Source organism: Plectropomus leopardus, chromosome 23 (assembly GCF_008729295.1).
Source record: "Plectropomus leopardus isolate mb chromosome 23, YSFRI_Pleo_2.0, whole genome shotgun sequence".
Classification (NCBI taxonomy): domain Eukaryota; kingdom Metazoa; phylum Chordata; class Actinopteri; order Perciformes; family Serranidae; genus Plectropomus; species Plectropomus leopardus.
Window position 1 is genome coordinate 12,972,638 of NC_056485.1, and position 13,924 is coordinate 12,986,561.

The window sequence follows — 13,924 nt, forward strand, 5'->3', positions numbered from 1 at the left end:
GTTGTGGTTTCACTTCTTTGGAGCACAAAGTCCTTTGGTTCATACTTCCATCACTGTATGTTTAGTATTAAGATTTAAGGGTATACTGTGCTGGATTTTCGGTTACTATTTTTACAAGCATGCTGGTCAGCAAAAGTAAAAGTAAAATCCAAACTCAGATTCAGTGTAGTTTGGGTTTCGTCTCACTATATTTATGTTGTTTTTTTTTTTTATCCCAGTCTCTCTTGAAATACTGCTGCTTACAGTTTGGCACCTGGTCGCCACCTTTTTAAGGCCCTGACCTCACATAGGTGCTCTGTTGGGGTACATAAATATCCTTAACTCAGAAAATACGAAAATACAGTGAGAGGGCTGAGTCTCACACTTTTAGTGGGTCATAAGTGATGATTGAGAGGGATGTTTTTTTTAAAGGGAAATCCTGCCTTGTATACCTTAATTTCTTCTCTGTTTCCATTTGTCAATAGCATGTGGTATCTTTGGTCATTCTTTCCCCATGTTTTCCTTTATGTAATATCAACTGCAGGACACATTTGTGTTTTTTTTTATTCTAAAAATAGATAAATACACTATGTCCTGAGAGTTGCTAACGTGTTACCAGAGGCTGATTACAGCTTCCTCTTGGCAGTCCTATCGTCCTCGAATGAGCCCTCTCCCACTAGTGACACTCAGTGGTTTGAACAGAAATAGTCACTTTGTGACTCACTCGACTTTGCACTCTCAAAATATGATGTCAGAGATTAATTGAAAACTGAATGTCAATGAAATCATTTCACATGTCGAAAAATTATTTCAAAGCATTCATTATAAAATGTCACAAGTGGGAAAACTAGTGCATTTGTGGCCCTGGGGAGGTTGGGATTTAAAGGTACAGTGCTCTCTTGCCAATAACAACATTAATTTGCATATCAAAGGATCTTTGATTTGTAATAACATGTAAAACACAAGTGTAAGTAATGACACTAAAGGGACGGTTCACCCAAAAATCAAAAGTGCCCGCTTTTTCTCTTACCTATTGCATTTTATCAGTGTAGATTGTTTTGGTGTGAGTTGCCGATTATTGGAGATATCGGCTGTAGAGAACTAGATAGAACTCGGTTTGCGGTGCTCAAAGTGACACAATACTCCAGGCTCACTCAGCTTAATGGAATGCAGCCATTGTTAATGTTATTGTTTACACCTGTACTTTTCCCACTGAGACATCAAGATGTCTGCTGTCAAAAAAATACCCAACATAGACATGTGTCAGACTGACTGCATGAGTACTTTGACATTTCAGATTAACTTCAAAACTTAACAACTGAATAACATATTGTTTACTGATTTTTCCTTTCTGTGTGTGCGTGTGTGTGTGTGTGTGTGTGTGTGTGTGTGTGTGTTTAACGCCTTTTCCCAGTATTCCCCAGTTATCACAGCCTTCCTGGAAAGAGACCTTTAAATGGGAAAGCAGCCAGCGGAAGAGAAAAAAGAAATTTTGTGATTCAAAGCACGGTTTTACTGTCATCTCTCTGCGCCTACTCTACAACACACACTGAGTCATAATCCAGCGGTGGGGAATCAAGGTTCCTGTGTAATGGGTAAACACTCATCAGCGGTCTGACTGAGGTCACTCACCTGGCCTGCAGTGTCCACTCTGCATGAATCACCCCCTAAAGGCAGGAGATTTACAGTCTGATGTACATGTACACTTTATTAAAACATTATATCAGCTCCTAACTGACATTTTTCACTCTACACTCTCCTCTCCCTATTATCTATTATCTCTGTCTAAGATCTGGTCACAACCAGGCAGCCACTCCCTCCTGGGGATCGATACCCTGCACTGACCGAGGCATATTTGCCCTCTGGACCCCACAAGTGTGTGCCAGCAGACACCCACGCTTCACACACCGCTGCAGAGTCTCTCTGCTCCTCGCCCCACCACCAACACCTCAGGCTGGAGTCAGCAGACCACCCAAGGGCTGAGGAGAGTGCACACTGGGAGGCCTGGGTGGGTGAATGCACTGAGGGATGGCTGTGTTTTGGAAAGCAATGGCAGGTGGACTGCTGCTCACTTTGAGCCTCACTCTCCTGGGATGGGGAGTCGAGGGGCAGGGGAATGGACGGGGCAAGGTATGTTCACACATGCAAAGCCACAAATGTAATGCGCTGGAATGATATGTGTGTTGCCTAAAAATGCATTCGCCAATCTCTGTCTTATAGTCTAAACAGTATGTGTGCCCATTGGCCATTTCAAAAATAAAGGAACAATAAAAAAGCACAAATCACAAAATATAAAATTCTGTAGCTTTTATTAAGTCCCTGGTTCCTGTGGATATGGTTTTTGCGCACTGTACAATTAGGAAAAGTAACTGAAAATGTGTTTTAAAAAGTATTAATTCTATGTTTTTGGAGGAAGGGATGCAGTCAAAGTGCAATACAATACCCTAATATTGACCACAGCATTGATTAGTAGTGGACTACATGTATATATGTATAGGGATTGAAGTAATTTATTTTGCCTTTTTAAATACACCAAACAAATTTCAGTCATAAAAAGAGATGACAGGTTTTTTTTGTTGTTGTTGTTTTTAATTTTTAATTGTGTTTTTTTTTTTTTTTTTTACTATTGGCCCTTTTTGATGCAGAGCTGTTAGTAATGATTATTTTCATTCTTAATTAATCTCTCCTAATGACTCAGTTTCCTGGTCTATAAAATGTCATAAAAACGTGAAGAAATGTTAATCTGTGTTTCATAAAGCCCAAGATAATGACTTCAAATGTCTCGTTTTATCCACAAACCAAACATGTTCAGTTTACTGTCACAGTGGAAAAAAAGAAACCAAAACACATTCACATCTAAGAAGCCAGAATCAGAAAAATTGGAGTTTTTGAGTTAAAAAACACTCAACTACTTATACAAACTACATTTCCCTCAAAGGTAGTTTGCTGTAGTTCAGCTTCTTCCAGTGGGAAATAGTTGGTAGCTTGTGCTTTTAAATCAGCTGCCCCAACACTGATTAACCAGTAAAAAAAAATATGAATCAGTTCATACTCTATGCCATTCAGACACCAGTAGTGGTATCCTATTAAGTCCTAATAATAGTTTATTTAGACTTAGGACTTTGCTCAGTTTGTGGAAGGACAAATAAGCGCCGTTTCCACCACACCCCCAGCAGCTGTTTTTACCCCATTGAAGAATTTTTCCTCCGTTAGGTTTCATGATAGCCAGTAAATACTGATATACTGTAGCTGGATAATGTCTTGTCAACAACTTGACATTGATTTTGCACTTCATTACCACTTGCACTCCCCTCGTTAAAAGATCATTAAGTTGAATCAATAAGTGAATAAAAATCATCACTCCTGGCTTTAACCACTAACCAATCAAAATACCTGACAAGACAATACAAAAGCAGGGTTTAATGACTGTCAGCTGTGGAAGAATGAACAAACTGAAGGGACGATTTAACATTATGAACTCCGTGTCTTCCAGAAACAAGTATCAGGAGGGACGACCGTCTACCTTGGCCAGGACAGAGACATCTGGAGGCCACTGATCCACACAACAGTAAACCTCAGTGAGATCAGCAGGTACGTCAGCAGGAGCAAACCACTCCACCGTGAAGGCTTCACAGCAACCGCTCACCGAAACTCTGTGGTGAAGGAGGCAGAAGGGCTTTTGAGTATTTGAAAAATAAAACCATTAAAAACTTTTGCAAAAAACATTCAGAGACTTTGGGGAGAATATGTAACAGCAAGTACAGATGTAGAAGATGTAGAAGGAAAAATCCACACAACTTAGTATTGTGATATTTTTGCGTGGCATATCGTCTTGATACAAACAACTATTGTTTTTATTTTATTTAATTGATTAATAATACAAATACAAATACATAAGAAAATAGAATATTAAGATCAATTGCTCTCAGTCCATAAGATACAATTTACTGCAATCAAAATGATTGATAACCTAATATATAAACCTAAGATATATGTAACCGAATATAAAACACATTTTGACAAATATTTCCTTTGGGGACATAATTTGCAGTTGAATAAAGATTAGAAATTGCAACATATTAATATAAAAATATTACATAGCCCTTTATTCTATTCTCCAATTTTTCCCTTGACATGGCACTGGTCTTGCTAAAAAGTATTGTTTGCTGGCATTAAGATTTAAAAATCAGCTCAAGATCAATTAATCAGACTGGGGAGAATCATCAGCATTCTCTTGAATTTAACCCTTGACTATTCTCCTGCTCTGCAGTATCAAGTCATCCTTTCAATTACGGACGTTTGACCCAGAAGGTGCCGTTTTCTACGGAGACACCAAAAACGGGGGACGACTGGTTTGTTTTGTCCCTGATAAATGGCATCCCCTTGATGCAGATCAGCAACGGAGACGTTCTCATCAGCGTGGAAGGCGGCCCCAAGATCAATGATGGAAAATGGCACACAGTGAGTGTGCAGTGTAGTTTTTTGTGTGTGTGAATCAGTGTCTTGAAATAAATCTCAGAAACAAGTTATTTTGCACTGGAAACAAGTGAAATTTCCTCATAATATTCTAAACATCATAATAATAATCACTTATTATGTGTCGCACAGCTGTAACTTTTTGTCTAAATTCTGCTTGTGCTCCTGCGCCACAAAGCTGGAGGTAAGCAACCACAAAAAGTTTGTGATTCTGGAGGTGGACAGCTCCGATAGGCTGGTGGTGGGCCTGCAGTCCGAACAGACAGAAGAGGTGATTTCAGGGAAACTCCGACTGGCTCTTGGTGGGATCCTGATCAACAAGGAACGGATGATTGTTCAGGTATATTGTATCGATCCACCTGTGATATTCTACATGGCTTTACATTTTCTTTTATCTTTCTTGTTCAATAGATACAAAATTTTGGTAATTTGTTAGTTATTTGGTCCATTTTCCTTTGCCTCATGTAATGATTCTCATGACTTTCAACATACAGAAAAAAAAATCATGAACTGTTCATGAAGCTGATGAGTTTTCTCATAACACAAAAAGTCCCAAAGGTACTATGACTGCAGATGTGGAAGAAGTATTCAGATCCTTTACTTAAAAATACTAATACACCCTATGAAAATATTCGGTTACATGTAAAAAAACAACCCCTCCTGCATTTGAAAATATTACCTAGGTAAAAGTAAGTACGCATGATCAGGAAAAGACTCAAAAAAACTCAAAAAATTATTCTCAAAAATATTTAGAAAAAACACCCTGAAACACAAAAGTAGAGAGAAAAAAAAACAGAACAAACACTCCAAACCTCAAAATTATAATAAGAAAAAATACTACCAAAGGTCAATTTTTTTTTTAAAAAAAGAAGAAAGAAAGACTTACAATAAAATCATAGTTATAAAAATATCAACAAATCACCCCAAACTTCTGAATTAAAAAAAATACAACAAATGGCTAAAAAAGAAGAATTATTAAAAAAAAAAAAAATCGCAAAAACACAGAAAGAGACTTAACACGATGTGATCAGCAAATTTGTCAGATTTCAACTGTACCACTGTTAAATGTCCATGTTTATCATCTTGCAGTTCCTTCCACTAAAAACACAGTTGCGTTCTTTGCCACAGTTTGAGCCGCAGATGGACGGCTGTGTGCGGGAAGGCAGCTGGCTAAACCTCAGCGTCCCCTGGGAGGCAGAGGCGGAGGAGCTCTGGCCCTGCTATCAAAACGTCCAACCTGGCAGCTTCTTCCCTGGCACTGGATTTGCCATTTTTAACACCTCAGGTGGAAACATTGTGCTCTATTATACAAGATATAATAACAAGCTTTCCTGGATGATGCATTCTTGCATGGCATCACTAGTAGCAATATACTTTTATTTATTATATGTTGCATTCAGATTAATTTTGCACGTTATTCTTCTGTCTGCAGTTTTCCACATTGAGGCAGATCTTGGGGTCAAGACTGAACTGTGGGGAGATTTTAGTGAGATGGATGGGACCATTTTGAGCCTCAAGGCTCCTGGGCAAGAGCTTATGTTCGCTTTAGTGGCCAATAATAACACAAAGGTACGCACATCAATCAGACATGAGCCAAAATGAATTTGCTAATAATACCTAGCATCTGTTTAAAACTTGTCATGGCACTGTAATGTTTTCTTACATGAACATGTGCGTCATGTAGGGGAGAGCGGGGTCGGTTGCGACAGGGGAACAGTGCCTTTTTAGCAAGTCAGAAAGCAACTATGCTATTCACCATGCTCATACTCAGCCACACCCTCTTCATTTTCACCTTCAAAGTAGAGACCTTCTAACTATTTCTCAAATTGTATTCACATATTTAAAATCTACAACGTGTAAGTACATTTTTGGCTCTTTTGTTATTTTACTTCTTCCATACAGTTTTTAAGTCATGCTACATACAAAAAATACTGCATTATAGTATTGTTTATGGTTCCTGTCTTTTTACAAATTAACAAAAAGTGGGAAAAAAACAAGGAAAAAAGCCTCTTGCATAAACTTCATATAGACCAGGCATGTCCAAAAAACTTATTAACTTAAGCTTATTTCATGTTGATATATAAATGTCCCAACTGACCCCGCTCTCCACTTATCCCCATCACATAAACAGATTGGAGACTGCTATGAATTTATCCACAGCGTAATGTCAAGTTATTTCTTCTGTCTTTTTGTTGAATTTGCAGGAGGTCACACTCACTTTCGGCAAAGAAAAAATCAGTTTGAAAGACACTTTGAAGAGACTGGTGATAAACTTTCACACAGATTTTCTGCAAGTGCTTCAAGATGAAGATGAATCTAAGATGATTACGTTACTTATCAGTCCCGTGAGCCACCCTGGTTATCTGACCACATGGAGAGAGGGTAATCTCGCCATTGGAGGTCTACTAGGTGAGGTTAACCCTTTGAAACCTGAGCAAAGTGGTTTGATTTTTCTCAAAAGCATGGTGAGAAGTTAAAAAGCAATTTAACAAACAAAAAAAAACCCCAAAACAAACGAGAAAATTACCTAAAAAGTGCTAAAAATGAAAATATATATTGATTTTATATATTTTATTATATTTTTGTAAAATAATTTTAAGTAGAATATAATTTTTTTACATTTTTCCATATTTATTTTTGATTTTTTTTTTTTAATAATCCTCCCTCTATTTGAAAGCTCTTTTTAGGTAATTTTCTTGTCAACTTTTACTAATGTCTTGCAATATGTGGGACATTTCCTACCAAGTTGGTCATTGCCTTTTCTCCCCATGTTTTTCAAAACCATTTTGTTTGGGTTTCAAAGATAAAAATTTTGGAAAGTGCCAATAATATGATATATACCCATACAGAAAATCTAATGATTAGATCAGACAAGGAGTGTCATTGTGTGTGTAATAAGGTAATTTGTGTTGTCTTTTTCTTCTTTTTTCATTTTTCAGGTGAGGACGACGTTGGCTCCCATTTCTTGACAGGCTGTCTGGAGAAGATCCAGGTTCAAGAAAAGGATTTGGATCTGGATTTAGCTGTCAAACACATGTCAATCTCTTCTTACAGCTGCCCTGCATAAACCATGAAAGTATGCATGTTCAATATGTGGACTCAGTGTTTGCAGTGGATGGCCTTGGGCCCAAATGACATAAAAAAATACAATGTGTGTAAAGTGCTTAATTGTAAATAAAATGAAAGAGAGCATAATGATACCCTAAAACAACTATATTTTCTTATTATAATTTTGTAGTTGTATGTGGTATTTGCACTAATTTACCCCTAAAATGTGAAGAATTTACCATAAAATATGAATGTGTTATAAATTTCTCTCCCACTGCCCTCATTTTAATAGACTATGCTGAATAATCTGAGAAATGTGACCATGGTAAGTACACCAGTATGTTTGTAAATAAAATGTGATTCTTTTTAATATAGCTATCCATGAATATGTATATTACTGCTGCATTTAAGGCAAAATACAGGTCTCCAGGCTTTAAGGAGATGTAAACACTGTGATAAAACACAGATACAGAGTGGGGTATGCCTGAGACAGATTTAAGACATGTATTTTGCTCCCTCTAGTGGATTATTAAAGATCATGTTAGTCATACTGTCCACTATGATGCTTCTCTAATAATAAAATAACACTAGGTTCAGGTAAAATAAGAAATTAGAATAAAAATCAAGATCTTTTTTCTTTTGAGAGGAAAGTGTTTCAGTAAATTCTTACATCATATGGGTATTTACAACTATAAATAAAACGTTCACTCACTAAAATCAAAAGTATTTATATTCAACAGACTTCACATTAGGTGTTATTTGACCAAAGTCTAAAATAAAAACAAAAAACACTGATTTAAGCCAGATATAGGCCTAAAATAAAATATAAAGCCTTCAGTTTCTTAATATTAAATGTAAATTTACTGTTAAAATTTATATTTAAAACAATCTAATAATTTATTATCGAGTGTCAAGCCTAAAATTAATGATGTCATGAGTCATTTTTTAGTGTTACAGAAATGGGTGCGGTACAGTTCAATCGGATCGATTGCGGTAATCTCCCGGCTGCCGTAACGTCAGCTGCTGTCGTAAACTGCGACTGTCGTGAATACTGGCCGCCCACTGAAGATGGCGGCGGAGCTGCATCCGCGGAGCGGAAAGCTGATCGGCCTGTCCAACTCGAACCGAACCGCCCGGCGCAACCAGCCAGTCCAGGAGTTCAACCATGGCCTGGTGCTTAGCAAGGAGCCGCTGAAGGACCGAGATGTCTTCACCGTCCGCATTGACAAGAAGGTAAACAACAGCAGGCCCGCCGCTGATGCTCCTCCAGAGCGGGGATGGGAGCAGCGGGAATGCGGGAGCAGAGCTTGCAGGACGGGCCGGGGGTCTGTCTGTGTCCGCAGTCAGGGGCTTCCCCCCACACGGGGCGGCTCACTGTGACAGCGACTACGGTTGTTCGGGGGCGCAATGCATACACCGTCGGAGATTTATCGAGGACGTACAGTAAGATTACCACGTTATTTTGCGTGTGGATATGTTAAACGGATCACTCGGCTAACGGTAGCCTGCTTGTGTTGCCTTGGTACCGTCAGTTAGCCATGCTAATGAGCCGCTAGCAAGCAGCGTGAGCTCAGACTAGCTAGCGTTTGTGGAAGGTGCTTTAGGGCTCCGTCGTGTGTTGACAAGGACTTGTTGTTGTTTATGTTACCACAGGAGCTCAATTAATATTGTTAATAAGCTCTGTGTAGTTTTGTTTAGAGGGTGATAGCTGTAGGTGCCTGTCAGCCTCCCTGCCTGTCTGCCCTGGTGGCTAATAATACTGCAGTGCTCATACCAGACGAGCGGGCTAATATAGCGACTTAAAGGCTATGTGTGAACCGAAATTGGCACAAAAGCGTATAATTAGCCACTGCTATCTGCTCCCAGTGTTAATAGTAATATTCAGAGTGGCAGGTTGCACTTGCGTGTGTAATGCATGAGGAGCTGACCACTAAAAGGTACGACCCATTAATCACTGATCTGCTATCTGTAAACATACACTCTTACAGTCGTTGCAGGGGCATTTGCTTTTAAATGGTAAATGGACTATGCTTGTATAGTGCTTTTCTAGTCTCAAAGCGCTTTAACACTACATGTCACATTCACCCATTCACACACTGGTGGCCGAGGCTACTATACAAGGTGCCACCTGCTACTCAGTAATCATTCACACACACACTCACACTCTGATGATGCAGCATCAGGAGTAATTTGGGGTTCAGTATCTTGCTTGCTTGCTCTTGGATACTTCGACATGTTGTCCAGAGGAGCTGGGGATCGAACCGCTGACCTTCCGATTAGAGGACGACCCACTCTACCTCTGAGCCACAGCCACCCCCTTTTATTTAAGTTAATTGTCAATTTTGAGATATTTCACAAAAGAAATACCAGCAGAATATGGGAATAGAGTGGAGTACATGTTTTATTTTACTATGTTATTACTGCAGTTCTTAAACACTTCTTACCTAAAATCTTAACTTAACAATTAACAATTCAATATAACTTCATTTTACTTAAAATAAACTTGAATAAAGAAAGTAAATGTAACTATAAATCTTGAGTTATTTAAACTTTATATCCAGATGGTAAGTTTTCTTGAAATGTAGCTGCATTTACTTTATTTTGTGTAGTTGTTGCAACTTAAAAATGACCATAACAATGACAATACAAATATGATTGACACGTTTGCAGCCAGCAGAATGCAAATACATAGCAAAGTAGTAAAGTTGGTTTACTGAAGTTGCTAAAACTTATGATTGATTTAATTAAACTAGTCATTTTTAAGTTGCATCAAATTCACAGAATTTTGTAAATATGAGTAAATTTTAAGTGAATGTAACAATTTGATATAAAGTAAACATAAATTTTGACTTGTAGCTAGTTTTATAAGTTCTGTTTTATACCAGTTTTTATAGATAGCATTTTTTTTATGACAACCAGTAACAAATTTAGTAAGATACAGCCACAGCTAACTCTTCATAATACTTGCCTACTTCTCTTATCAAACCAATATAAAATACATGTTTGTCCTGAAATATTGCTTAAAATGTCTCTTTAAGTTAACATATAGGCTGTTCCATTGATGTATGTTCATTTTTTCACTTGGCTGACTATGCTGTTCAATTTATTATTATTGTGAGGTGTGCTGAATGAACAAATGAAATTATTACTTCCTTCATCTTGACTTTAAAAGCTTTCATGTCACTTAAACATAAGTGCTTATCTGTGTCTTGTGCTGCGTTCTCTTGTGACTCTGGCCTCTCCATATCATATCGAAGCCTGTGCACCGTGTTTACATTTTGTCTGTTATCAGCACAGGGTGGCTTGTCTCTTGTAATGGCCTCTGCAGTCTGCAACCCTACTGGGTTTGTCAACAACATGGCAGCTCTGGAGCTTGTGCCAGTGCCAACTGGGCCACACACACACACCCTCCGAATGACAGTGTATGGCCAAGACACATAGTCAGGTTTCTCAGAAATTCAGCCATGATGAGACAGAGCTGCATGTGAGCCAGTGAAGCTAACGTGGTTTAATAGCACTAATTGTATATAAATGATTATCCATCGCTCATGGCGCTCTCAGGGCTCTCATAAACAGCCTCATGCTTTGACATGACATGCATAGCCTGTCTGAGAATCAATACTTTCCCATCACACGGCACCAAGATTGGCATGACTGCCCATCCTGTCTGCTGTGCACTGAGCTACAATGGTTGTTGGAAAATGAGTGCAATAGGACGAACACATGAAATGATTTATTGGACCAGTAGTTTGCCCACTGTGGCACACTGTCAGTGGTTTAGGCTTTGTGTTTAAGGCTGCGGTCTACCAAGTGATCTAGAGCGGCGGTTCTCAAGAAGAGGTCCTTAAGGGAGTTCGGAGAAAAATGGGGAATAGTTTGCTTTTACTGTTTGATTCACTATAGAGATGCAATGTGAGGAGGTCTCATAAGAGTGACTTTCTGATAAAATATTGCACTTCTCCGCGGTTGCCTCTTGAACTGTAATTGACAACCACAGAATTCTTAATCATATCTAATAACCAAAATCTTTTCAGATGGAATATCCTTAAGCAAAAATACATCTGGAATATGATTTGTTAGCTGGTGTATCTCTTGCTTTATGCTTTTTATTTATAACTGTATGTTTTGACACATTTTACCTTTATCAAAAATGTGCAGCTCCTGCATTTTGGATATTGCACTTTGCCATTTTGCAATTTCTCTTTTGCCATTATGATTTTTTATTAATTTTGACAACATTCAAATATACTGACTTTATACACAAATACAAATTATATAGATATAAAAGGATCCACAGTCAGACGAAAGAAAACAAACAAACAAAATAAAATATAATATAAAATTAGTAAAAGTATGAGGGTTTTAGTTAATTGTTTTCAAAGCCTAACATGTTTATTTTTTTTTTTAGATTTGTAATAAGACTTAGTAAAAATATCTATATTAAATACATTTCTTCGTCATAATCATGTTAATATTTTACATGGCAGTAAACCTGTTAAATTTTTAATTTATTCCCCCTACAGAGTTCAGCTGTTACATTTTGTCTCTGTGTGCAGGGTCTGTTGGATGAGATGCTTTTTCTACTCTATAAACCTTTTAGTGTTTCTCTGGCACTGCTTTTGATGCATTTAATTTTTTATTCTCTTCAGAAGCTGCTCAGCGGTCATACTCGACATGCCTCCTGTAGTTATTGGTTTTTTGAAGAGAGAGAGAAAGAGAGAGAGAGAGAGAGAGAGAGACTGAGAGACTGAGAGGCAGACACCCACAGGCTGCTGTTACATAAGTGAATGAGCAAGAGAAGGAGATGTCTGTCTCCTCCACACAGCGACCCGGTCAGGCTGAGTTACTACTAAATCTGTTAACCCAGATACCCGGGCTTTCGTAGCACACTGCCTTACTTACGTAGCACCTGCCACAGAGCTGAGGAGGACACCACGGGAGCAGACGAAGGAGAGGAGGCAGCGTAAAAGACGATATTTTTAAAAATGATATTGTTCTCAGAGGAAATCTTTTGTTTTCTCCTCGGCACGGAGGTGAGCTGCAGTAAAACATCCCCGGAGCTGGTCAGGCGTCAATGTTATGTTCAAGGTCACGTCATCAGGGTGGATTTCTGCCAACTTCAGCTGGAGTCCTGTGGAGTACCCGAGTGAAAAAAAGGGAAAAGGAAAGCGGCTGAAGATTGATGTTAAAGTTTCCGAGAACCTTTGACTTCCTTTCTCGAGGAACGAACCGCATGGCTTTTTGTTGGACTTCATTTTCTCTGCGGGGCAGCGAGTGGAGTGCAGCGAGCCAGGAGATTGCACCTCAGTGGGATGACGTGGGTTCGTGCCCCTTTGTCGGCAAGCATCTGCCGGGCTGAAGTGTCTCTAAGCAGGACTGTGAATCACCAGCAGCTGCACCGACTCTGCTCCACAGTACAGCTGACTCTGCACTCTGTCGTCCACGTCATGGAGGCAAAACGCATGAAACATAGAAACGACCGCCAGAGATCAATAAAGTATCACATTATTGTGAGCTGATGTCGAGTTTTGTGTTTCGGGGAAGACATGGATATCTTCGGCTGCCTGTCATGTGATATGATTCCAATGTCATGCAAAGACGAAAGGAGTTTTGCAGTAAAACATTTGTTTTCATGTTTTCATTGTTTGTTTTCATGTCTTGAGTATTCGGTGGAACGCAAGATCATGGAGGTGAAGCTTGTTCAGATGTTGTTTGCTTTGTGTGTGCGCAGGTTTAATCATTCCAGCTAGACCACATAAGCATTAGGGTGTAAGAAAATATAGATACGCTTGAGTATTATGATACTGTTATATGAAACTATATTGAATGTCAAATAACACAATTTTAAATTGTTTACAGTTTAGTATCTTCTTAATTTGTTTGCCAAAAGACTCCTGTAATTTTATGTATTTACTTATTTTATTTTATTGATAATTTTTTTGCTCAAACTGCACAAAATTTTGCAATTATAAATGCAGATCCCACTGTTCTGGTTGCATATAAAAGCAAACTTTGTTCTGCATATGTAGGGCCAAACTTTATACAATAACAGTTTTCCTAAAATTAGATTTAAAAAAAAAATTGCAATAAATCAACTTGCTTATAATATAGCAGTATATTGCAATATACTGAGTCATAACCCCTGTATCGTGATATGAGTTGTATCTCCAGATTCTTGCCATTACAAAGACCTGATAGGTATCTGCGTTTTCATGAGAGCGCTTGCAGTCAAACCTATTATGGTTGTTTCACACACTACATAGGGGAATAAAGAAAACACGATAAAGGAGATAGGAGGAAATTAGTGAAAAATGCACACTTGTAATATGACCCCAAATGTTGCATACTGTCAGTTATAATTGCAACAGTTAATCGATTAATTGATTGGTTGTCAACTGTTAAATTTATCAGCTAATAATTT

At 38.3% G+C, this 13,924-nt stretch overlaps 2 protein-coding genes across 4 annotated transcripts in view; both read left to right on the forward strand.

The window, feature by feature from the left end:
- Nucleotides 1-1,428: 1,428 nt before the first annotated feature.
- shbg (sex hormone-binding globulin) lies at nucleotides 1,429-7,855 on the forward strand. Its single transcript, XM_042512336.1, is given in 9 exon segments — nucleotides 1,429-2,109; nucleotides 3,473-3,570; nucleotides 4,250-4,319; nucleotides 4,321-4,440; nucleotides 4,634-4,795; nucleotides 5,584-5,740; nucleotides 5,888-6,024; nucleotides 6,660-6,864; nucleotides 7,395-7,855. Coding segments are annotated over 9 exon segments (1,179 nt in total). The 5' UTR covers nucleotides 1,429-2,007; the 3' UTR covers nucleotides 7,523-7,855.
- Nucleotides 7,856-8,571: 716 nt separating this feature from the next.
- The window catches only part of neurl4 (neuralized E3 ubiquitin protein ligase 4), a 64,959-nt gene continuing 59,606 nt past the window's right edge, over nucleotides 8,572-13,924 (forward strand). For all 3 annotated transcript variants that reach the window (XM_042512249.1, XM_042512251.1, XM_042512252.1), the window contains exon 1: nucleotides 8,572-8,736. In XM_042512249.1, the coding sequence (XP_042368183.1) occupies nucleotides 8,572-8,736 (165 nt within the window). The remainder of the gene's footprint in view (nucleotides 8,737-13,924) is intronic.